The 26,093-nt window shown below is 47.5% G+C and overlaps 1 protein-coding gene across 1 annotated transcript in view; it reads right to left on the bottom strand.

The window, feature by feature from the left end:
* DNAH10 (dynein axonemal heavy chain 10) overlaps positions 1–26,093 on the bottom strand; it is a 952,322-nt gene that overhangs the window by 19,604 nt on the left and 906,625 nt on the right. Inside the window, 1 exon segment of the mRNA XM_029571350.1 lies at positions 19,884–20,015. Within this exon segment, the coding sequence (XP_029427210.1) occupies positions 19,884–20,015 (132 nt within the window).

Raw genomic sequence — 26,093 nt, 5'->3', positions numbered from 1 at the left:
TTGAGCAAGTTGTTCATGGTTGTCCACCATAGGAGTGAGGATCGTAGTTGTTGAGTTACTTGGATTGGATAAGAAAGCGGTTGAATGGCTTGTATCCATTGTCTCTTGAGTGTCCATTGCGTGAGTCTCATGGCTAATCTTGCCATGGGAGTGACGTGAACTATGGATGCCATGTGACCCAAGAGTGTGAGACATTGATGAGCTGTTATTTGTGTGCGTGCTCGGAGAGAGCCTGCTAATGAGGCTAATGTCTGTGCACGGTCCTTTGGAAGGAAAGCTTTTGCTGTTATGGTGTTTAATTCTGCACCGATTAATTGTAACAGGTGAGATGGTGTGAATTGGGATTTCTGGTAGTTGATGAGGAATCCCAAGTAATGGAGTAGAGATATTGTAAGCTTGAGAGAGGTGAGAGCTCCTTGCCTTGTTTGACTTCTGATGAGCCAATCGTCCAGGTAAGGAAACACGAGCACGCCCTGTTTGTGTAGGTGGGCAGCTGCCACTGCCAGGCACTTTGTGAACACTCGAGGTGCTGAGGCAAGGCCGACTGGTAGTACCCTGTACTGGAAATGTTGATTTCCTACTAGGAATCGTAGATATTTTCGATGGGGAGGGAATATTGGAATGTGAGCGTAAGCATCTTGAAGATCCAGAGAACAGAGCCAATCTCCCTTTTGAAGTAGAGGTAACATGGTGCCCAGAGAAACCATCCTGAATTTTTCTTTCCTGAGAAATTTGTTGAGATTTCTGAGGTCTAGGATGGGACGTAGGCCTATTTTCTTTGGAATGAGGAAATAACGGGAGTAGAATCCTCTGCCCTGCTGAGGCCGGGGAACTGGTTCCACGGCCCTGGCTCTCAGAAGGGTGGATAATTCTGTTTTGAGAAGTGTGGATTGGTTGTTTACCATCCAAAATGAGATGGGTGGAGTATCTTTTGGTACAGTGAGAAAGTCCAAGTGGTACCCCTGAGATGTGATAGAAAGTACCCATTAGTCTGTGGTAATGTGTAACCAATTGTGTTGGAAGAAGGCAATCCGACCTCCTACCGGCAGATTTGAGGTTGGATTGGTAGAGAGGCTGCTGTTCCCTGGTATTACTTCAAAACCCCGATGTGGCTCCTGTTTGCGGAGGGGGTTGAGCTCTAGGCGCTCTTGGTTGTCTTGACTGTGTTCTCTGAGTTGGCCTGGATGAACGTCCACGGGCAGGAGGTGGATAATAACGCCTTGGTCGGTAGTATGGACGCTTGGAACCTTTTCTCGGGAGTCTTCTTGATGGTACTTGAGACTCCTGAGGTACCGAAGATAGTTGCTTCAGGGTTTCTGAGTGTTCCTTTAGGAGGGAAACCGCTTCTTTCACTTTATCTCCAAAGAGATTGTCCCCTACACAAGGGAGATCAGCTAGTTTCTCCTGTATTTCGGGTCTCAAATCTGAGGCCTTGAGCCAGGCCCATCTTCAAGCACTTATACCTGTGGCTGATAGTCTTGATGCCGTTTCAAAACTATCATATGCCGCACAAACCTCGTGTTTGCCTGCTTCCAGACCTTTATGAATTATGTCAGAGAAAGACTCCTGAACTTGCTGGGGAAGAGTTTCAGAGAGTTCTTGTATTTGCTTCCATAAGTTTCGCTGGTATTGCGTCATATATAATTGGTAGGACGCAATCCTGGAAACTAACATGGATCCCTGAAACATCTTCTTACCTATGTTGTCTAGGAACCTGTTGTCTCTTCCTGGTGGAGGTGAAGAATGAGTTTTTATTCTTTTTGATTTCTTTTGTGCTGACTCAACTACCACTGACTGGTGAGGTAGTTGAGTCTTCTGGAATCCTGGGATGTGTTGGACCAGGTATGTCGCATCAGTCCTCTTGTTGATGCTCCCATAATCTGTGTTAGAGGTACTGAGTAAGGGACTATTGTTCGTACCGGTTAGAAAATATGACAGTTTTGCTACTCATGTCGATTTAAAATTTTTTTTTAGATGTCTTAGATTAAGAGATTTTTTTGGCCCGGATGATGGAAGCTATATAAAAGACAAATTGTCAAAACCATCTAATTGGATGCCAGTGGAACCCCCCAATCCTTTGATAGTGGCGTTTGAAACTGTTGTTTTTCGGGAAATATCCAATATTGAAGATCAGAAAGAATGGATTGGATATAATACATTTGGGAACAAATGAAATCCATTTATGATTTAAGTCAGGATTCTAGTATTACCATCAAAGGGGCAGATAAGGGTGGTGCCCTAGTTATAATGAATACCTTAGATTACGAAATGGAAGCTTGGAACCAATTGAATAACGAACAGTTTTATGAGCGCATTGATAAAGATCCAGGGCAAGACATTAGAAGAGACATTAATGACATAGTCTTAGAAGCTGGAACATTGGGATATATTACCAACAAAGAAGCTAAATTTTTGCAAGTAGATACATTTGTAACCCCATATATATATTTTGTTCCAAAAATCCACAAATCTATGGAGAGACCACCGGGACGTCCGATTGTCTCTGGTAGAGGCTCAGTCTTTGAAAATACTGCCAAATATATAGACAATGGGGCGGATTTTCAGAGCCCTGCTCGCGTAAATCCGCCCAAAACCGGGCGGATTTACGCGAGCAGGGCCCTGCGCGCCGGGAAGCCTATTTTACATAGGCCTCCCGGCGCGCGCAGAGCCCCGGGACTCGCGTAAGTCCCGGGGTTCTCGGAGGGGGGCGTGTCGGGGGGCGGGCCCAGTCGTCGTGGCGTTTCGGGGGCGTGTCGGCAGCGTTTTGGGGGCGGGTACGGGGGTGTGGCTACGGCCCGGGGCGGTCCGGGGGCGTGGCCGCGCCCTCCGTACCCGCCCCCAGGTCGTGGCCCGGCGCGCAGGAGGCCCGCTCGCGCGCGGGGATTTACGCCTCCCTCCGGGAGGCGTAAATCCCCCGACAAAGGTAAGGGGGGGGTTTAGACAGGGCCGGGCGGGTGGGTTAGGTAGGGGAAGGGAGGGGAAGGTGAGGGGAGGGCAAAGGAAAGTTCCCTCCAAGGCCGCTCCGATTTCGGAGCGGCCTTGGAGGGAACGGGGGTAGGCAGCGCGGCTCGGCGCACGCCGGCTATACGAAATCGATAGCCTTGCGCGCGCCGATCCAGGATTTTAGTGGATACGCGCGGCTCCGCGCGTATCTTCTAAAATCCAGCGTACTTTTGTTTGCGCCTGGAGCGCAAACAAAAGTAGGCTATTCGCGCTCGTTTTAAAATCCGCCCCAATATGTTGTAGGGATGTGAATCATTTTTTGACGATTTAAAATATCGTCCGATATATTTTAAATCGTCAAAAATCGTTAGGGCCACGATACAATACCAATTCCCCCGATTTATCGTCAAAAAATCGTAAATCGGGGGAAGGGGGAGGGCAGGAAAACCGGCACACTAAAACCCCCTAAAACCCACCCCGACCCTTTAATTAAATCCCCCCACCCTCCCGAACCCCCCCCCCCAAATGCCTTAAATTACCTGGGGGTCCAGCGGCGGTCCGGAATGGCCTCCTGCAATTGAATCGTGTTGTCTTCAGCCGGCGCCATTATGCGCCGCCATTTTGCAAAATGGTGGCGCAAAATGGCGGCGGCCATAGACCAACACGATTCGATTGCAGGAGGTCGTTCCGGACCCCCGCTGGACTTTTGGCAAGTCTTGTGGGGGTCAGGAGGCCCCCCCAAGCTGGCCAAAAGTCCCTGGGGGTCCAGCGGGGGATCCGGGAGCGATCTCCTGCTGCGAATCGTTTTCCGTACAGAAAATGGCGCCGGCAGGAGATCGACTGCAGGAGGTCGTTCAGCCGGGGTCCGGAACCCCGCTGAAAGACCTCCTGCAGTCGATCTCCTGCCGGCGCCATTTTCCGTACGGAAAATGATTCGCGGCAGGAAATCGCTCCCGGACCCCCGCTGGACCCCCAGGGACTTTTGGCCAGCTTGGGGGGGCCTCCTGACCCCCACAAGACCTTGCCAAAAGTCCAGCGGGGGTCCGGAACGACCTCCTGCAGTCGAATCGTGTTGGTCTATGGCCGCTGCCATTTTGCGCCGCCATTTTGCAAATGGCGGCGCAGAATGGCGCCGGCTGAAGACAACACGATTCAATTGCAGGAGACCGTTCCGGACCGCCGCTGGACCCCCAGGTAATTTAAGGCATTTGGGGGGGGGTTCGGGAGGGTGGGGGATTTAATTTAAAGGGTTGGGGGTGGGTTTTAGGGTGTTTTAGTGTGCTGGTTTTCCTGCCCTCCCCCTTCTCCCGATTTAGCTACGGACCGCCGCTGGACCCCCAGTTAATTTAAGGCATTTGGGGGGGGGGGTTCGGGAGGGTGGGGGATTTAATTTAAAGGGTCGGGGGTGGGTTTTAGGGGGTTTTAGTGTGCCGGTTCACGATTTGAACGATTTTCACGATACTCTAAACACCCAAACAGCCAAACGGCGATGATACGATTCCCTCCCCCTCCCAGCCTAAATCGATCGTTAAGACGATCGAGGACACGATTCACATCTCTAATATGTTGCAACCGTTAGTAAAAAATATTAAATCATACGTGAGGGATTCTACTGCATTTATTAATTTGTTGACACAAATGCAAACAGTGGAGAGTAATAGCAGGTTGGTCACAGCGGATGTTACATCCCTATATACTAACATTCCTCAACAGGAAGCCTTAATAATTATAGATTCAGCGTTAATTAAATTAGGGGTGCGTACCTCAAAAAAATATGTAATCAATCAACTAGCAGAAATTGTAATATCTCATTTTTATTTTGAATTCCATAATCATCTGTTTAAACAAATAAAGGGAATCCCCATGGTTCACCCCTAGCGCCTTCGGTTGCCTGTCTCTATGTTGCAGCATATGAGGACAAACATTTGTATACATCTACACATTTCAATCACATACATTTTTACAAGCGATACATTGATTATTTGTTCTTTATATGGATTGGCAACATAGATGAGTTATCTGCATTTGAACAATACATGAATGATTGTGATTTAAATTTAAAATTCACTTTTCAATCTAGTGATAAGCAATTACCATTCTTAGATATCATGGTTAGGTTACAGACAGGTAATATTGTGACGTCCATTTATACTAAACCCACTGACAAGAACACTACGTTGCATTATCAAAGCTTTCATCCTAAGAGACTAAGGGAAAGCATACCAATTAGCCAGTTTTTAAGATATCGACAAATATGTTCCACTGTTAAAGAGTACAAACAACATGCTGCAATACTTACACTTAAGTTTAAAGAAAGAGGATATCCGACGGGATGTATTAAACAAGCATATAAAAGAGCTTTGTACGCAGACAGGAGCAACCTGTTACAATTGAGTCCACGCAACAAAGTTACAAGATCAATTTGTTCATTACCATTCTCAACTAAATCCCATCAAATTAAGCAAAGTATTTTGAAAACATTGGCATATAGTTCAGTCTCTGCCAGGTTTTGAAGAGCCACCTATTTTGGCAATGCGTCGTGGATTGAGTATTAGATCCTTGTTGGCTAGACCACAAGCATTAAGGGGTAGATTTTAAAAGAAGCGCGATCAGCCTACTTTTGCTTGCGCATCAGACTCAAGCAAAAGTACGCTGGATTTTAGTAGATACGCGCGGAGCCGCGCGTATCCACTAAAATCCTGGATCGGCGCGCGCAAGGCTATCGATTTTGTATAGCCTGCGCGCGCCGAGCCGCGCTGCCTCCCCCCGTTCCCTCCAAGGCCGCTCCGAAATCGGAGCGGCCTTGGAGGGAACTTTCCTTTGCCCTCCCCTCACCTTCCCCTCCCTAACCCACCCGCCCGGCCCTGTCTACACCCCCCCCTTACCTTTGTCGGGGGATTTACGCCTCCCGGAAGGAGACGTAAATCCCCGCGCGCCAGCGGGCCTGCTGCGCGCCGGGCCGCGACCTGGGGGCGGGTACGGAGGGCGCGGCCACGCCCCCGGGCCGTAGCCACGCCCCGTACCCGCCCCCAAAACGCTGCCGACACGCCCCCGGAACGCCGCGACGACCGGGCCCGCCCCCGACACGCCCCCCCCCGAGAACCCCGGGACTTACGCGAGTCCCGGGGCTCTGCGCGCGCCGGGAGGCCTATGTAAAATAGGCTTCCCGGCGCGCAGGGCCCTGCTCGCCTAAATCCGCCTGGTTTTGGGCGGATTTAGGCGAGCAGGGCTCTGAAAATCTACCCCTAAGTGATCAGGATAATTGGGGACAGTTTAAATGTGGAAAATGTTCAGTGTGTGAAAATGCATGAGAGATTAAAATCTTTCAAGCTACACACTGGAAGTATCCTTTTACTATAAGAGGTCATTTTACATGTGAATCCAGAATGGTGATTTATGCAATACTTTGTCCTTGTGAGCTCATTTATATAGGATGCACAACGAGGAGTGTAAGACAGCGCATTGTGGTAGAGATGTGAATCGTGTGATCGATCGTCTTAACGATCGATTTCGGCTGGGGAGGGGAGGGAATTGGATCGTCGCGGTTTTGTTTTTGTAAATATCGTGTAAATCGGGGGAGGGCGGAAAAACCGGCACACTAAACAACCCTAAAACCCACCCCGACCCTTTAAAATAAATCCCCAACCCTCCCGAACCCCCCCAAAATGCCTTAAATTACCTGGGGTCCAGAGCGGGGGTCCCGGTGTGATCTTTTACTCTCGGGTCTGCTTTGCGTTGTAGAAATGGCGCCGGCGCTACCTTTGCCCTGTCATATGACAGGTCAAAGGTAGCACCGGCGCCATTTTGTTTTTTGTCCCCCGACGTCAGGAGCGTAGGAGATCGCTCCCGGACCCCCGCTGGACCTCCAGGGACTTTTGGCCAGCTTGGGGGGCCTCCTGACCCCCACAAGACTTGCCAAAAGTCCAGTGGGGGTCCGGGAATGACCTCCTGCAGTCGAATCGTTTTGCCGTACGGCCAGCACCATTTTGTGCAAAATGGCGCCAGCCGATTCCGATTTACGATTTTTGACGATAAATCGGGGGAATTCCTATTGTATCGCGCTTCTAACGATTTTTGACGATTTAAAATATATCGGACGATATTTTAAATCGTCAAAAAACGATTCACATCCCTACATTGTGGAACATAAGAGTAGACTAAGAACTCATAAGATTGGGGCTCCACTGGTTTCACACTGGGTGGAAGCTAAGCATAGTATAGAAAATATAAGGTTTTTTGTAGTTCAGCAATGTCAGGTGCGACAACAGGGAGATATTTTTAATATCATCAGGAAAATTGAACAAAAATTCATATATCAATGGGACACAATACATCCCCGAGGCCTTAACGATAAGATAGAGTGGGAAGCATTTTATGGCACATAATCAGTAGATGGGGTTAACATTACAGATATCCTTGCGATTTGAAATGAAGTAAGTTTGAGTCGCAGTTTACTGTATTTTGTGAATGAATTGGTGGACGCCGGTGGATGCGTGGTGGTTACGTATTTAAAGGTATGTAAGCATAGTACGTGGATACGTATTAGGGTTGGGTTAGAAATGACGTTGAGAATGTAAGAGAAACGCAAGATGAACGTCGATACGTAGCCGTAGGTGATAGGATGAAGGTTGTTTAAAAGGTTGACGCGGTTCGCGGTTAGTAAGTTGTTTGAAAGGAAGTAAGGTGACATTTAAGATATACAGATGGTGAAGCTTCGGTCATAAGAACATTCTTGAGATTGGTAAGTGTACTTGTATTTAGAATTCATGTTGTAAATTTGTGGATAAGAGTACAACAGTAGAAAGTATAGTGACTAGGGGAACAGAGTGTATTAGGAGTTTAAAGTTTGGCTGTTTATAATGTAGGAACTTTAAAGGCAAGATCCGTTATTGATATGAAGTCGTGTAAATGAAATGAAAGCATACGGCAGATATTTAATTCAAATTTTGGAGGAGATGATATCGTCTAACATTGGATTAATTATAGGGAAGTATATGCTGTAAGCTGGTCATACGATATACATGAAATATTTATACCGACGGTAAGAAATTTTTCCTGGCACTATTAAATAAATGGTTGGTGTTCTTTAGAAATTATTTTCATTAGAAAAAGACTGTGAGTAATATTTAATATTTTTTAATCGTAGTCCAAAGCTTTGTGGGGACCATATGCACCTTAATGAGATGTGTATAGTATACAGTTTTGAAGACGGCGTCTCGATGTGAGATAGAGAATCATAGAGAGGAAGATCAACGACATCATGTTGAAATTCATCCAACGGTTCAATGGATTAATTGATGAATTCAAGGGTTAAACATCGTTTACATTAACCCATAATTCCACAATATCTAATTTACAGAGTGTCCCTGATGAAGTCTGCTAGTTCAGGCGAAACGAGAAATCTCGTTGGGAACTATATATAGGGGTAGATTTTAAAAAAGCGCGATTTGGCGTACTTTTGTTGGCGCATCAGGCGCAAACAAAAGTACGCTGGATTTTAGTAGATATGCGCGTAGCCGTGCGTATCCGCTAAAATCCTGGATCGGCGCGCACAAGGCTACCGATTCCGTATAGCCGGCGCGCGCCGAGCCGCGCAGCCTACCTCCGTTCCCTCCGAGGCCGCTCCGAAATCGGAGCGGCCTCGGAGGGAACTTTCTTTTGACCTCCCCTCACCTTCCCCTCCCTTCCCCTACCTAACCCACCCGCCCGGCCCTGTCTAAACCCCCCCCTTACCTTTGTCGGGGGATTTACGCCTCCCGAAGGGAGACGTAAATCCCCGCGTGCCAGCAGGCCGCTAGCGCGCCGGGACGTGACCTGGGGGCGGGTCCAGAGGGTGCGGCCACGCCCCATGACCGCCCTGGGCCGTAACCACACCCCTGGGCCCGCCCCCGAAACGCTACGTCCCGCCCCGAAAACGCTGCGCGGATCGGGCCTGCCCCCTGACATGCCCCCCTCGGAAAACCCCGGGACTTACGCGAGTCCCGGGGCTCTGCGCGCACCGGTAGGCCTATGTAAAATAGGTGCACCGGCGCGCAGGGCTCTTAAAATCCGCCCCATAATGTGTTAGTGGATTTATATGAACAATTGGGTGTAATATATAATGAGTTAGTGGATTTATGTGTATAATTGTTGGAGAATTACACATGTATAAAGGTATATAGATGCACATGTATTATATGTTTTATGAATGAATGGTGTGAATGAGATGAGTATGAGTGATAAATGATGATGTATAACATGTATTTGTTAGATTTTTATTAATTGTAGATGCATAAATAGTCCACACATAATGCGGACAACAAATGTAAAAATTGTTTGTATATTGAATAAAAATCTGTTTGGCATTTAATAATTGCCGAGTCTTCCTCTGGTATGGTAGCATAATCCCATAATCTGTTGTAACAGTTCTACGAGTACTTTGTGGACTGGTATGGCTAAAACCTCCTAAGGAGGGTCCACGAACTGTAACATTTCCAGGGTTTTTTGCCTGGTGTCTTCCTCAGACTGTAATTGAAAAGGAATGGTGTCAGCCATATCCTTGATGAAGTTGGAGAAGGATAAGTCCTCCGGAGGGGATTTTCTACGTTCCTCTGGAGGAGATGGCTCCGAGAGGACTTCTTCGGAAGAGGTATCAGTGTCTGTATCCTTCCATGTATCAGGTGTATGAGGTCAAGACACCTTTGACATTGATGATTGTCCCCTAGGTTTCAATGGGAACAATGGGGATATTGGTGGTAATGGTCGTGGAACCCCCCGATGGACCCGGAATTGGATCTGGAATCGGTGGTTCTTCAGCAATATCTTCTCCCCTCGGTAGTGGTATTGGCAGTTCCTAAGGTTTTATAGGAATTGCACCGATAATTGTATCTAATTTTGCTAAAATCGGTGCAAGAAGGGATAAATCGGGCATCGGCATCGGTGGAATCGACGATGGATGCGGAAATGTCATCGGTATTGGCATCGATGGAACTGGTAAGGGCATCGGTACTGGCATCGATGGACCCGGGGGCGGAACCGGTAGGGGCATCAGTACTGGTATCGATGGACCCGGGGATGGAACCAGTAAGGACATCGGTACTGGCGTCGATGGAATGGATGATGGAGACAGTACTGGCATTGGCTTCGAAGGCAGAGTCAGTGGTGGCATCGAAGTATCAAGGAGCACATTCCTGACTGCCTGGCGGATATAGCCGTCCAGCTCCGCCCGCATAGCTGATGAGACCAGAGCAGTTATGGGGCAGGCAGTGAAGGTGATTCCAGTACCTATGCAGAGCCCTGAGGAGGTAGGTTCCCGGCACCGATATCGGTGGGGATCGCCGTGGGGTGGAAGGCCTTGATGAAGCATACTCTCTTTGAGGTTTCTTAGACGCTGGTGCAGGATCCTTCGATGGACCGCCGGATATCGGGTCGGTCTCGGGATCATGAGGCCTCCGATACCGATGCTTCTGTTTGTGGTCAGTGCTTTTCTCGATGACCGACGTTGATTTTATCGAGGATTTAGATGGAGTTGGTGATGGTCTATCTCCTGCTGCATCCGGTTGTCTTTTCTTCAGGACGACTTTGCGGATCACTCCAGCCGGAGACGACTGCGTGGACGTCGAAGTTGAGCACATCCATCCGGAGTCTCCTGCCCTTTGGCGTCATTTCGGCACACTTTGGGCAGGTTAAGACATCGTGTCTCTCACCGAGACAGAGCACACACTCTAAGTGTGGGTCCGTGATGGACATTGTTCGACAGCAAATCGGGCATTTCTTAAAACCCATAGCCATTATGAAGTCGGACAGCCGTCGACGACTTTCAGCTAATAGACGGTATGGAACCGACGGAAAAAAGGAAAAAACTTACCGCAATGGTAAAAAACAGGGGACCCCTGCGGGTTTTGAAGTTTTTCGGTTGTTTTAGAAATATGGTGCCAGAGGTAGTCAAAAAACTTCGGTGTGGAACAAGTGAAGAGATCGATGGACATGGGATCAATGGACATACTGCAAACCTGTTCCATTTGTAACAATAAGACTGCCTTGTGGAAGGTTTTCGTGAAGCTACTAGGACACGGGAAACCGGCTCTGAAAGGTTAAGAGGTTGAAGTATTAACCTTTCAACATCCAGGCAGTCAGAGAGAGGGCCTGGAGGTTGGGGTGATGAAGGCAGCCATTGTTCTGAGTGATCAGAAGTGGGTCCTTCCCCAGAGGAATGTGCCGGTGCACTGATAGGTCGTGGAGAATTGGAAACCAGACCTGGTGTGGCCAATGAGGGGATATGAGAATCATTAGACCCTTGTCCCTTCGCAACTTCATGAGAGTCTTGGAAATGAGGGTGGAGTGGTACGCATAAAGGAGTGGAGGGTACGCATAAAGGAGACCGCTGGCCCACGAGAGGGAGAAAGTGTCTCTTGGCTGAAAGTGTTGGCTGCGAGTGAGAGAGCAGAAGTTCCTTACTTTGTGGTTGTGAATTGACACAAAGAGGTCTATGTGAGGGTAACCCCAATGTTGGAATATTGAGTTCGCTACAGTGGGGTTGAGGGACCACTCGTGCGGCTGAAAAGTGCGACTCAGCTTGTCTGCCAACACATTGTCCACTCCCGGCAAGTAGGTGGCCCTGAGGTACATCAAGTGGGAAAGGGCTTTCGCCCATTCCTGACACAGGAGGTAGGAGCCCATTCCCCTTGCTTGTTGATGTACCACATGGCCACCTGGTTGTCTGTTTGAATCAGGATGACCTGTTTGGAAAGGTGATCCTGAAAAGCCCTGAGAGCATATCTGAATGCACGAAGCTCCAGGAAATTTATTTGGTGTTTGGCTTCCTCTGGAGACCAAATGCCCTGAGATTGCATGTTTGCAACATGTGCACCCCAGCCGAGATTGGAGGCCTCTGTTGTCAAGGATATTTGAGGTTCTGGAGCCTGAAATGGAAGGCCTTGAAGCAGTTTGGATTGGTTTATCCACCAAGCAAGCGGATAAGCGGAGCTGGTTGGTGATGTGGACAATGATGGACAATGGCTGAGAAGACTGAATCCACTGCGATTTTAAAGTCCACTGCATTACTCTCATGGCCAGGCAGGCCATGGGAGTGACATGCACCGAGAAGGCCATATGACCCAGTAAGATCAGAAAGTGACATGCAGTTGAGTGTTGTCGAGACTGCAGTCGATGGGCCAGAGAGTGAAAGCTCGATCCTGAGGTAGGAAGGCTTTCGCCTTTAGAGTGTCCAAGTCGGCCCCTATGAACGATAGGGTTTGAGAGAGAACTATCCTGGATTTTGGATAGTTTATGAGAAACCCTAGGGAGATCAGGGTATGGCACGTGAGACCTAGAGACGTCAGTGCAGTTTGCTGAGTAGGAGCCCTGATCAACTAATCATCGAGATAGGGGTAGACGTGGACACTTCGACTCCTGAGAAAGGCAGCTACCATTACGAGGCACTTGGTGAAGAATCATGGGGCAGATGCTAGGCCGAATGGTAACACTCAATATTGGAAGTGTTTTGGGACTACTAGGAACCGCAGGAATCTGTGTTATGGTTATTGATGTTTGGGTGGATCCTTGGACACTGTGGCAGCTGACCACGTCCACGGGGGGCAGTCCTGTGAGGGACCGCGGTGTCAGGCTAGACTCTGGACACACAAACACAGATTTGAATCTTTTTTTAAACAGTTTTGGAAACCACCAGAGGTGGCAGTAGTGAGTAGTAGATGTTGAGCCTGGCTGGGCAGGTCTCCCACAGAACGCTGGAACAGCGAATCCTCTGCTAGGCTGTGCTGTAGTGGAAAGAGACTGAGAGTTATGAGTACACAATAAGAAGCATTCAGAGTCCCAGGTAGAATTAGGAGAAGCTCCGAGACAGGGAGAGCAGGCCCACGAGGAGCGAGTACCTGATCCCTTAGAGCAGAGAGACTCAGTTATATTGTACTCACGTAGCAGTAACAGAGATTCCACTAGACGAAGATCTGGCACCGGAACAGAGGGCAGGCCCTCGAGGAGCGAGTATCTGGTTCCAGTGAAGCAGTACTGTGGAATAGATGGTAGTTGTACTCACAGATGGAAACTATCAGTGAAGTCTTCCAAGTAGAAAGGTTTGAAGATGCAGGCAGCAACTCAGGGAACATGGGCCCTCGAGGAATGAGTACCGGTTTCCTGATAGCTCCTGAAAGAAGCAGAAGAGGCCCCCGAGGAGCGGGTACCCCGTTAGCAACCCTGAAGGGTATAAGAGTTCCAGATAATGCTGGAGTGGCAGAGCAGCTTTAGTACGGAGAGCGAATCCCAACCGTAGCGTTACCGTTGCTAACTCAATGAGCTAGCAAATACTGTAGGCTTAAATATCCGGGCAGCGTGATGTCATATCAGGAGGATGCCCTTGAGGTTTGCGCCAACGTGGAAATAAAGATGAGGTCGGCGTGTGTGCGCGCGCCCTAAGGTACTTTGGAGGAGCATGGCGGGAGGCAGCACTAAAGCCGGTCCGGGGACGCTGGAGAGGATGGCAAACAGATGCTGCAGCAGCCAGTAGTCCGAGGTGAGCAGGAGGAGCCGCTCACCTCGGACTACTGGTAGGCGGGGCGAAGCCGAAGACCTACGGTCGCAACATTCTGCAATGAGACGGAGTAATGGAAATGTGTGTGTAGGCGTCCAGGAGGTCTAGAGAGCAGAGCCAGTCTTCCCTTTGGAGAAGGGGAAGAAGAGAACCCAGGGTCACCATCTTGAACTTTTCTCTTTGAAGGTATTTGTTTAAGATGCGAAGGTCCAATATTGGGCGACACCATCTGACTTTTTTGGTATCAGGAAATACCGGGAATAGAAACCCTGCCCTTGTTGGGAGAGGGGCACTCGTTCTATTGCTCTGGACTGGAGGAGGAGGGAGACCTCCTGCTCCAGGAGCGGTGAGTGGTCGGATGTTCCCCACGTCAGCCGAGGTGGGGAATCCGGTGGAACAGAGAGAAAGTTGAGGTGGTAACCTTGTGTTATTACAAGTACCCACTGATCTGTGGTGATTGTGTGCCATGATTTGGAGAAGTGGCACAACCAGCCTCCGACAGGAATAGTCGGAAGTGGAGGCTTGGTACTGCTTTCTAGGAAGGAGTCAAAAACCAGACACTGGACCTGGCTGGGAGGATGGCTGTGACTTCTGTACTCAAGGTTGCTTGGATTGGCCTTTTTGGTAAGGCTTAGAAGCTTGAGCCTTGGACGCCGGGGGATAGAATCTCCTTTGCCGGTAGATTTGGCTCTTGGAGTCTCTTCTAAAAGAACGTTTGGAAGAGGAAGAGAGGTCAGAAGGCAGTAAGGAGAGCTGACACAGAGTCTCTTGGTGGTTCTTGAGCTGCGCCACTGCTTCTTGAATCTTTTCTCTGAAAAGATTATCCCCAGCACAGGGCAAGTCAGCTAACCTGTCCTGTACTTCAGGTCTGAGGTCTGAAGACTTTAGCCAGGCCCATCTCCTTGCACTAATTCCTGATGCCGAACTCTGGAGGCGGTGTCGAAGATGTTATATGCCGAACGTACTTCATGTTTGGCAGCATCTAGACCCTTTTGTGCTAGGGCATGAAGTTGGGTCCTGGAATTGCAGAGGTAATGCTTCAGCAAATTCCTGAATCTTCGTAAACAGGGCCCTATTGTACTGGGTCATGTATAATTGAATAGGAAGCAATGCGAAAGATGAGCATTAAGAACATAAGAAAATTGCCATGCTGGGTCAGACCAAGGTCCATCAAGCCCAGCATCCTGTTTCCAACAGAGGCCAAACCAGGCCACAAGAACCTGGCAATTACCCAAACACTAAGAAGATCCCATGCTACTGATGCAATTAATAGCAGTGGCTATTCCCTAAGTAAATTTGATTAATAGCCGTTAATGGACTTCTCCTCCAAGAACTTATCCAAACCTTTTTTGAACCCAGCTACACTAACTGCACTAACCACATCCTCTGGAAACAAATTCCAGAGCTTTATTGTGCATTGAGTGAAAAAGAATTTTCTCTGATTAGTCTTAAATGTGCTACTTGCTAACTTCATGAATGTCCCCTAGTCCTATTATTCTGAGTATTTTGTTTGATCTCCTCAATGACAAAAATAAAAAAAGAAGAGATGTTGATATTAATGGAGATTCAACCTGTGAGCAAATTAATATTTAATTGTATTTATTACAATTATTTCCCACCTTTCAGCCAGTGAATGCATATTTTAAGTACTCTCCATCTAAAATTATGTGCAGAAGTCTGGATGTAAAAATAGTTGTGCTAAATGTATCCAAGTATATTCAATGGCAGACTTATGTGCATAAGTCCCAATTAAAATCTCAGAATATTTACACACATAACTTGTTTGGTTTATATTTTCTACTCACCAGTTTACTGAATATGTGCCATGAGCTGTCTCATTCTCAGCTGAAGTAACAACTCCTGCTGGATTTCTTTTAAAATTATCCCATCATGTTTAACCTTCATTTCCAGACTAATGAAATATGGCAGAATAATTCATAGGTAATGTTCAATGCTGTTTCCATGTGAACAACAGTTCACATGGGTCAGAGGGTGCTGGCTATACCTGGGGAGAGTTCCCTTTCCTTTACACAGGAAATGGCTCCCTAGAATGGGTTGTCCCCTAGAGTGGAGCATGAGCCTTCAAGTGTGGCGAGTCGACATGGAGGGAGGTTTCCATGTGAACAGCGGTTTCAAATGGGTCAGAGGGTGCTAAGAGATAGGCTGGCTACACTTGGGGAGAGTCCCTTTTCTTTGCGCAGGAAAGAGCTCCTTGAAATGGGTTGGCCCCTAGAATAGAGCACGAGCCTATGAAATACTCGTCTTCCAAACGCATCCAGAAATTTCTGTTCCTTCCTGGGGAATAGAAGAGTGGGGTTTGGAGCGGTCATGCCCTCTTCTGGCTGATTCCACTACTACTGAATGATGATCTATTTGAGCTCTCTGGAAGCCAGGGGCTGGCTGAACTAGATAGGTGGGCATCTGCCTTACGGTTAACAGGTCCTATCGATGGCGTTGAAGTTTTTGGCCGAAAGAGGAAGTCCTATCTTCTCCAGCCTAGCCTTGCGACCCTTTGGTGTCATTTGGGCACATTTGATGCAAGTAAGGACATCATGGTCGGACCCCAAACACATCACACAGACCGTGTGAGGGTCAGTGATGCACATCGTTTGAGTGCAGTCAGGGCACCGACAGAAATCCGACGCCATGGCCTTGACAAAATTTAGCTGCAATACGGTCGATGGCTGGTAGGCCGTGAGAGAAAAACTTGACGGGAATCGACTGCAAGCAGGTAAAAAACTTACCGTTCGACCGCGGAGCAAAGATATCGATAAAGGGACCCCTGTGGGGTAAAATCTTTTGAAATTTTGGAAGAAGTTTCGTGAGGAAAAATTCCTGTCAGGAATATCTGAAGAGCTTCTTAACCCACGTGGCTACTGCTGCGTGGAAAAAAGAAGACTGAAGGGGGACCCCTGCTGGGTGCAGGGTTGGTGCTATGTTGGGCATGCCCAGTAGGTGCCAGTCAAAGTTCTGGAAACTTTGACAAAAGTGTCCGTGATTGGGCGCCATCCTGATGATGTCACCCATATGTGAGAACTACCATCCTGCTCGTCCTGTGAGAAAGGTAGAAATTACTGATAGAGAATACTCTTTCTTTAATAATTTTTTCCTCTATGTAGCCAGGCTGTAAGACAAAATGGAGAAGTATCTTCAATTTCTACTGGTCCCTGGTGTAAAAATCTATGGACTTCGATGAATAATAAGGGATAATCCGTGCTTAGTCTCTTTACTTCTACCTACCATGGTCACCTTGGCCAATTTGGGGTGACTAATACTACTATTGCCTTTTCCATCTCTATTTTTCTTAAGCCTGGCCCAATCAAGGGCCATGGCAGAAAGCCATACAGTTAGACTCTGTTTGGCCAGGTCAGAATTAGAGTATCCATTCCCTTGATGCCTTTCCTACACTTCTGCTGAAGAATAGTCTTACTTTGGCATTCTTGTAAGTTGCCATTAAATCTATTTCTGGCATTTCCCATGTTTGCACTATTATCTGGAAGGCCTGGGTGCTCAGTTCCCATTCTCCCCGGATTTAAGTTATTTCTGTTCAGAAAATTTGCTCTACATTCTAGTTCATTGCAATGTTTAAGGTTGTAACTTGTTGCAAATTTGCTTCCACCCATGGAAAAAGGAGGTCTGTCTCTTCCAATACACTGTGACTCAGTGTTCCTCCTTGTTTGTTTATATATGCTACTGCCATTGTGTTGCTTAGGATCCTGACTGCTTTCCCTTTAGAACTTGATGAAAATTGAACAAAGCTAAATGGATACTTCAAATCTCTAACCTGTTGATTGACCATGTGGCTTCCGCTGAGGTCCATTGACCCTGGACATAATTTATTTAGCGATGGGCTCCCCAGCCTGACATTTTTGCATTGTTACTATAATGATCCAAGATGGAAGTTTTTACTCTGAAGATTTTACGTTTCAAATCTTTGAGGTCAACTCTTCTGCATTGAGATGCTTTGGATTTTTCAGCACCGTAGTCTGTGCACCATGTTTTGGCTCTGATGCCTCTGCACCATGATGTTTCAGCGCCGAACAGTGTTACAAAACCGGGCCGTGCCCCCGGCTCCCCCTCCTACCTCGAGGCGGCCCTGCCCGGTTAGAGGAGCTCCTCGACCCCCGGAGCCGGAAATCGCAGCCTGCCACGGCTTCCTGCACAGCGTCAGAGACGCTGCCGACTCCCATCGCTGGCCCCGCCCCCTAGGTGCGCGGCGCGCGGGGGGGCTAAGTCTCTTAAAGGGGCCAGCGCGGGAAATGACAGGAAGTGCCTGGGATGACGTGAGACGCCCCAGGGTATAAGTACCCTGCACCTACACCTCTCCAGTGCCTTGCAACAAGGTTCCTGGTCTTGGTTTGTTGTTGCTGCATTCCTGGTTTGTTCTTCATCCTGCTTCTGCCTTCCCTCCGCTGATTGATTCTTCTGGACTCCGACCCTTGGACTGCTTTGGACCCGCGCTCAGGCTTCGACCCTTGGACTGGCTTTGGATCGCTCTCTGGCTTCGACCCGTGGACTGGCTTTGGACCGCTCTCTCTGGATACCGACCCCTGGACTGGCTGCGGACTGCTCTTGGACTCCGACTCCTGGACCGACTTCTGGATTACCTACGACCTGCTGGAGGCGCCAGCTGACCGGAACCACGACCTGCAGGAGGCGCCTGCATCCGGACCATCTTCAACCTTCAGGAAGTCGCCTAAAGTCCCAGCGGCCGTGTCCCTACGGGCCCCTCTGGGGGTACTTCGGCTTCCAGGGTGAATCTCCAAAAGTCCCAGTGGCTGGACTCCTAAGGGCTCCTCCCGGGGGAGTGCCGCTCTCCAGGGTGAAAAGTCTTCTATCACCTAGGTCCAACATCGTCCATCCTTCCAGTGGGTACTTAGTCCTTGGTCGCATAGGACTTCACCATAGGCCAGTGTGTCAGCTTGCTTCCGAGCCTCCCGAACCCGCCTCCTGGTTGGGACAATCGCTGTGGATCTCTACAGCACTCCATCTAGTGTTCCAACCGGCCCAAGGGTCCACGAACATAACAAACAGTGTGTGCCATGATGCGTCAGCACCAAGGTTCTCGAACCTCAGTCCTTTGGTGTCTAAGATTCTTAGTGTGTTGGCACTGATTTTTATTCTGCAATGATGTTTCTTCTGCACAGAACATTTTTGCTGAGGCATCCGTCAAAGAGAATCAACATTTTTTTTTATCATGATGCTTTGTCCTATCTCACTTGGATGCGCTTATGAACTCATATTTGAGTCTGAGTTCTCAGAATGCCAACACCTGCGGGGGAAATTCTGCCACAAGGCCTGAGGCATTTTAGGCCATAGGCTATGCAGATCCACTATTGTTATTTTATGCCAACACTTTTCACAACATTTAAAATGACTTTTGCCCTTTATGTCCAAAAAGGATTTATGGTACTTAAAGACGAATTTTATTTTTGAATTCTTTAATTGTTGCTTGCCAAAAAAAAAAAAAGTGTAATAAGAAAGAATATTTTGACCATTTGCAAAGCAGATGAAAAAAGACAGAAGGAGAGGTATGTACCAACAGCAACGGGGGAACTCCTGCATACGCCTTGAAAGTGCAGTCAAACCGCCCCACACCAAGTCAAGAAAGATAACCAACCCACTGCTGCTGGATGACACCACCCATCCCATGCAGCTGTATTACTATGCTTACCTATGGAAGAAAGAGGAGTACATACACTAATACTACAGTACTTGTACAAAGACAAACCCCTAGTGGGTACTCAGTGACTGCATCATATTTCCATCATGCCACATGGAATGGAAGGAAGAGGAAAGTGCGGTGGAAACAATGGCATAGGGAAAGGAAAATGTTTTCCTCCTTCTGAAAAGGCACCTAAAAGTGAAAATCTCAGTACATCTGGTAGCACAAGTAGAACTACCAGCTCTCCCCAAAACAAGCCAAAGACATTTTTTTCTCAGGAGGAAATGACAGGCACAGGCAGCATCAAGTAAGAAGAAGCCAAGGCTGGAAGAACATGTACTGCTTGCTGCTAATGTTGGCTCTATTCCTAAGGTGCAGGGGCAGGAGAAGGGAGTAGAGGGTGGCATTAGCATTGGCAGTGTAGGGGCAAGGGCAGTACTAGGAGTGAAACAGCATAAGCAGCACAGTGCTTCTCCCTGATGCTTTCTGAGAAATATCTGTAGCTGATCCTACAAGAACTACTGATTCAGATGCCACTCTGTTCTTTGCCATACACTGAACTCTATGCCTTATGGGTTAAAATGCCACTTTGCTATACCCTATATTCTAAGCCTTGGAGTATTTTTGCCACTATGTAGATTTGTAATCCGCATTGAACAGCAATGTTGGAAGCTACAAAATATAAGTTTTAGAAATAAATAAATAAGAAAGGTAAAAATAAAGAATTTGCGTGTGGAAAAATACAAATACCTGTTTGAGGTTGCAGTTCTAAAAGATGGGTCCACATGTCTCGGGCTGCCTGAGTATAATATCCAATTTCCGCATTCAAATGAAGACCAAACACCTCTGGAGTATTAGCAAGTGGAAGTGATTCTATTTCGTCTGTAGAAAGGAAATATTAAGGGTCAGCAAACCTCAATGTTCACGTAAGAGATTCAAGAGATTTAAAGCTGAATTTTGTTTTCCTTTCTAGAACGACTCAACCCATTCGTGTACACATATTCATCATATTGCTTTTATAACTTGGTTTTAAAGTTAAGCAGTCTTTTCTTAATATATCCTTCATTCTTGTTATAGCAGGGCACAGTGAACCAGCTGAGACTTCACATTTCTGACATTCTAGGATGTACATCATTTAATTTTGAAATGATGGTGACTTAGGGTGAGAGGATGGGAAGAAATTTGGTGTTACATGAGAGGGACAATTTTACCCCATAATGAGAGAGAAGTACAAACATGGAGATCTAATCTGATCAGTTACAGCCCTGTCACCATTATACAGTTAGAGAAAGAAATCATGTGCTTACAGTGAAGCTGACAGTTTCAGCTATTGTAGGAAACTAAGTTTCAGCTAAGCACCTCTGTTGCAAATGAGAGAATGAGAAACTATTTGTCTAAGGAATAAATGTAAGCCCAGAAAGGCAAGAAAAGACTCTATAGGTTCAGTGATAAGAAACTGCCTTGAAATATTATAACCAAAATAACAGAACACAGCTCTGAAACATTGCTCTGAAATATTTTAGAAGAAAATGCTTTGCTTTTAAGAGATGCCATAGTTCAGAAAAGAGGACGTTCCTACTGTAGGGCTCTGTAGTTCAGAAAGGGGTAGATTTTAAAAAGCATTTACTCGAGCAAAACTGGTTTTTGCTCGAGTAAATACACTTTACTCAAGTAAGTGGGCTTTTCAAAATTGCTACAATATATGCCATTGAATTGTCCATAAGATTTACTCAAGTAAGTGCACTTTACTCGAGTAAATAGCTTTTGAAAATTGCTACGATAGTATGTCACATTTACATGCGTAACTCCTTTGAAAATGACCCCCAAAATGAAGAACCATTTTTTTCTGCCTTAGTAAAAAAAAAATGCTAAGAATGTGTACATGACTTCTAAGATGTAGTTGCTGGACTTGTGTCTTATCCCCCCACATTTCCTGGTTGGAGTGGTGTCTGTGAGAAGCAGAGAACAAAAAAAAATAGAATTGCAGCTGCTTCAAGCCAGATCCAGTCTCAGAATAATAAAATGGAGATCACAGCTACATACCATTGGCACAGATCAAGCACCAACCACGAGACCACTTGAGTTAGCCCCTATAATCTAGCGCACTGAGCATCCCCCATCAAGTCCATCTTTTCCAAAGACATTGCTGATGGTGTTTGGGGGGAATCACTGATCAGAGAAGTATCTCCTGTGATTCCTTTTTCTCTGGGCCATTCTCATAAGTGGCCCTATATATATATCTATATTCTCTGTCAAGCAGTGGTCAGGTCCTGTGGAGCAGCGGTTGTACCGCTGCTCCACAGGACCTGACCGCTGCTTGACCCTTCCTCTATGCTCCACCGTCTGCCAACAGCTCTGTGACTCCAGGCACCCATTAAGGTTACCTGGCCCAAGCACCTACTTTCAGCAAAAACTTCACATGCCTCAGGTGACTTCTATCTTTTACAGCTTGCTGTTAGTGTATGTACCTTTAATATCTGCTCTTGACTCTTCTGACACCGTTGTATATGCTTCAACCTCTATTAATTCACTGTTACAGTCTCCGCTTTACACCGATATACTATTTGTGACCACAACCTCACTGTTTGTTTATTTCCTCCTGCTATCTGCCCCCTGCCTACAGCACTGACCATTCCTCCTTATCCCCCCACCATGGCCTGCATTTCCAGCCTCCCTATCCCACGCATCCATCACCCCTCCCACAGAACACATTACCCCCTATTAACCACCCAGCCCACCCAGCGCAGATCCTTCCTCCTCCCTATCCTCGTCTCCCCTTTTACTCAGCTCCTCGGTCTCACCACCCTTTTCATCATGCTTATGAATGCTCAGTCCCTATCCAAGAAAACTGTCATACTGTCTGATCTACTAGATGACCATAAGCCAGACATATGTGCCGTCACTGAAACCTGGCTCAAGGACTCTGATATTGTCCTCCTCAATCAGCTCCCTTCTGACACCTATGACTTTTTCTCCATCCCAAGACCGAAGAAACGAGGCAGTGGTCTCCTCCTCGCTGCTAAAAAGCACATGAATCTCAAACCTGTAAAAATCATCACACCACACAAATTAGAGATTGGGCTATTCAAATCTCAGAATCTCCAGGTCTGCCTAGTATATGCCCCCCCCAGGGCCGGTGCAAGGGGATTTGGCGCCCTAGGCGAGCCTTCTTCCTTGTGCCCCCCCCCCCCCGGTCTCGGCCCCGCCTCCTACCTCATTCTCAATCACGCCCGCTGACTGGGGTTTTCTGGGTCGCGAGCAGATTGGGCACTGCTTGCGGCCCGCCAAATCTCCACTCTTCTTTGCCACCACTTGCGGCCCCATATGGCTCGCACCCAGTGGCGCACCAAGGGTCTCCAGTGCCCGGGGGCTAATGCATTTGTGTGCCACAGAAAATCAGTGGCATCTCTAGACAGAAGAATTTGTTTGGGTGGGGGGGGAGCCAAAATGACATTTCTTCATCACACCCACCTCTATAGCATGGATCCTGCTTTAAAATTGGTTATAAAAAAAGTGTTGTTAAAAAAAGTCCAAAGGGTCCTCTGCATTATTTTAAAAAGCTGGCCAGTTTCACACTTCTAGTAAAACTACTATAAAATTATTTGATAGCCTCATTCAACTAATTCTATATGATTATGAGAATGAAGTCTGGAATATATAGGAAGGGACAGAATGTCAATACAAATCCTGCACCTCCAGTTCTGTATCTCTGTGCATCCACTGAAATTCCCCCAAACAATGGAGCTTGGATGTTTCCCTTACAGCTCATCATACTAAAAGATATTTTCAAATTCTGGTGTCACCTCACAGTAACAGCAGCACAAACACCTTCCACTGCCAGACACATTGTGAACTAACATAAAGCACCGCAAAAGAGACACCCAAAATCTATACTGCAATCCCATCATAACATAACAGTAATAACACCAAGGATTCAAACAATAATAACCCTACCTGTGAAAAAGCAAGGGTAAATATTACACTGGGTCCTAGAATACCAATACACCACCTACTGAGGAAACAAAACAAACCCGATTGCTATAGAACCCTATACAGACACTACATGCTAGCAGAATCTCTCATCGTGGTCACACACACAGAGCAGAGAAAGACCCTCACCAAATACAGAATACAAAATAAAGGAGCACAAATTAGACAAAAACTGGAATGGAAACCCCAAGAAGCCAGACTCTGTGTATTAATAATGGAAAAACAGAACCACCATTCCTCATAAAACAAATAAAATCAAGAAACAAAGCATCAGTTATAATAGTAAAACCATACTAATAAAATATTTTAAAACTACTGATAAATAGAATTTCTATTAATTAAAATCATATACATTTTTTACAATTTCCCAAACACCAATAAAATATTTCAAAACAGTACATATATCAAATAACACACAATAATTAAAATTAATAAGGATTTTAAAAAGCCCCTGCTGTCCATACATGGGAGCTCTTGATTTCCAGTCATCCTGATATTGTCGAGGATTAGGAGGTTATCCTCTCTCTCTCACACATACTCACATGTCCATTCTCTCTCACACATACACTGTCACATACATACACATTCATGCTCTTATACCCAACCATAACCTCTCGCTCTCACAGACACTGACACACTCAGGCTCTAAGGCACTCTCTCCCCCTCCACACACACCCCCACACAAACTCTTACTCCCCTGGATTTTCTCATACACACTCATGCTCTCACTCTCACTGGCTCCCTCACATACACACAAACACACACTCCCAGGCAAGCTCCCACTCGTTCTCACACACACACACACACACAGGCAAGCTCCTAGTCATTCTCACACTGAACCCCAGGCAGGCTCCCATTCATTTTCACACCACTCCCTCCCCATCCCCCAGGCATGCACACATTCATTCTCACACACACAGACCCCCAGGCAGGCACCAATTTATTCTCACACACACCCATACACCACAAACAGGCAGGCACCTATTCTCACACATACAAACCCCAGGAAGACACCCATACATTCTCATTCACAGACACACCCTCAGGCAGGCACCCATGCATTCACACACATACACCCCCAGGCAGACTCCCATTCATACACATGCACACACTAAAGGCAGAGACCCCCTCTCTTTCTTTTGCCAGCAACCTCAGAGCCTCTCTCATTCTTCTGCTGCCACTGTCACTGCCGCTGTATGGCTATTGCGGAGGTGCTGATTGCTGCTATTGGCACTGAAGCCCATTCTGCTGCCTCCTCTGTGCAGGCCCCATGGGCTTCCAGTTCCTCTATGCTGATCTCGTACATTGTGAGATCCGCATAGAGAAAGTGCTACTCTTGCACATTCCCAAAGATTACATGTTCCAATCAGTAAAAAGTAATTTATTTCTTTTTACATTTGCTGTCTGATCTTAGTTTTCTAATCGGTTGGTCACAGGCTTTTTTTTTTCCACCTTCCCTTTCTTATTTTTTTGCCAATTCCTTTTATAACATATTTATTTTCTCTCCATCTGTCTGCTTCCCTCAAACACACAGTCAGGTTCTCATTCTCACATGCTTTCTCTCTCTCACATACACAGGCACTCATTCTCACATGCTGTACCTCATACAATCATTTATACACAGTCTCTCTCTTGCACATGCTGTCTAACTCTCACTCCCACATGCTGTCTTGCTCAAGCACAGGTTCTCACTGTCACATGCTCTCTCTCATACAATCATTCCTACACACAGGCTCTCACTGTCACATGCTGACTCACACACACAGGCTCTCTCTCACTCCCACATGCTGTCCTGCTCAAGCACAGGCTCTCACTGTCACATGCTCTCTCTCATACAATCATTCCTACACACGGGCTCTCACTGTCACATGCTGACTCACACACACACACACACACAGGCTCTCTCTCACTCCCACATGCTGTCTTGCTCAAGCACAGGCTCTCACTACCACATGCTGTCTCTCACACACACAAAGGCTCTCCCATGCTGTCTCTGCAAACATTCAGGTCTTCACTCCCACACACACACACAGTCTCTCAACTCATCTCATACACGCACACATACACACTGTACAAACCCTCAGTCTCTCTCTCTCACCTCTGGGCCTCCTCTTCACGGGCCACTGCAGGATGGGCTCTGCAGCGGCCCCGGTCTTCTCGAGCCGCGCTGATCCTCTTCTGAACGTGGCAGATGCTCCTCCTCCTTCCGGCACGCGGCTGATGCTCCTCCTCTTTCCTGCCCGCGCGGCTCCGGCAACATTTTTCTTCCGGGGCCGCGCGGGCAGGAAGGAGGAGAAGTTCCTGCATTGGCTGATGCTCCTCCTCCTCCTTCCTGCCCGCGCGGCTCCGGCAACATTTTTTCTTCCGGGGCCGCGCGGGCAGGAAGGAGGAGTAGCACCAGCATGTTTAGACGCGACTGTACCACGGCCCTGCGATCTTCTTGCTGTATCTGCCATTGGGATGACGTCCACCGGCGGCCATTGGCCGTCAGCGGCTCGGCGCCCCCTAATGCTCAGCGCCCTAGGCGATCGCCTAGTTCGCCTAGTGCTTCCGCCGGCCCTGGCCCCCCCCCCCTAGCATTCTCGAACACAACCCCTCCCCCTTATAGAGTTTATCTCCAACAACATCAACAGCGATGCCCCTGCCATTATCCTGGGGATTTCAACCTCCATGTTGATGCCACCCCCCGCTCCACCTCATGTGAAGCCATCCTCAGCACACTCGAAGCCATCGGCTTTACCCAAGTTATCACCTCCCCCACGCACAAAGCAGGGCACACCCTGGACCTCCTCTTTGTCAACTCCAGCATTAGCCTACCCTCTAAACCACACTGTACCCCTGTCCCATGGTTCGATCATGCTATTGTCAAATCCTCCATCTCTATAAAGATACCCAAACCATCCAAATCCCCCTCCACCACATCTTTTGCCTACAGAAAATCCTGCCCCAGTGAGGACCTCACTTCAGCCT

The sequence above is a fragment of the Rhinatrema bivittatum genome, chromosome 11 (genome assembly GCF_901001135.1).
Source record: "Rhinatrema bivittatum chromosome 11, aRhiBiv1.1, whole genome shotgun sequence".
Lineage (NCBI taxonomy): Eukaryota > Metazoa > Chordata > Amphibia > Gymnophiona > Rhinatrematidae > Rhinatrema > Rhinatrema bivittatum.
Note: the sequence above shows the minus strand (reverse complement) of the source record. Positions and strands in the feature narration are given on the sequence as shown.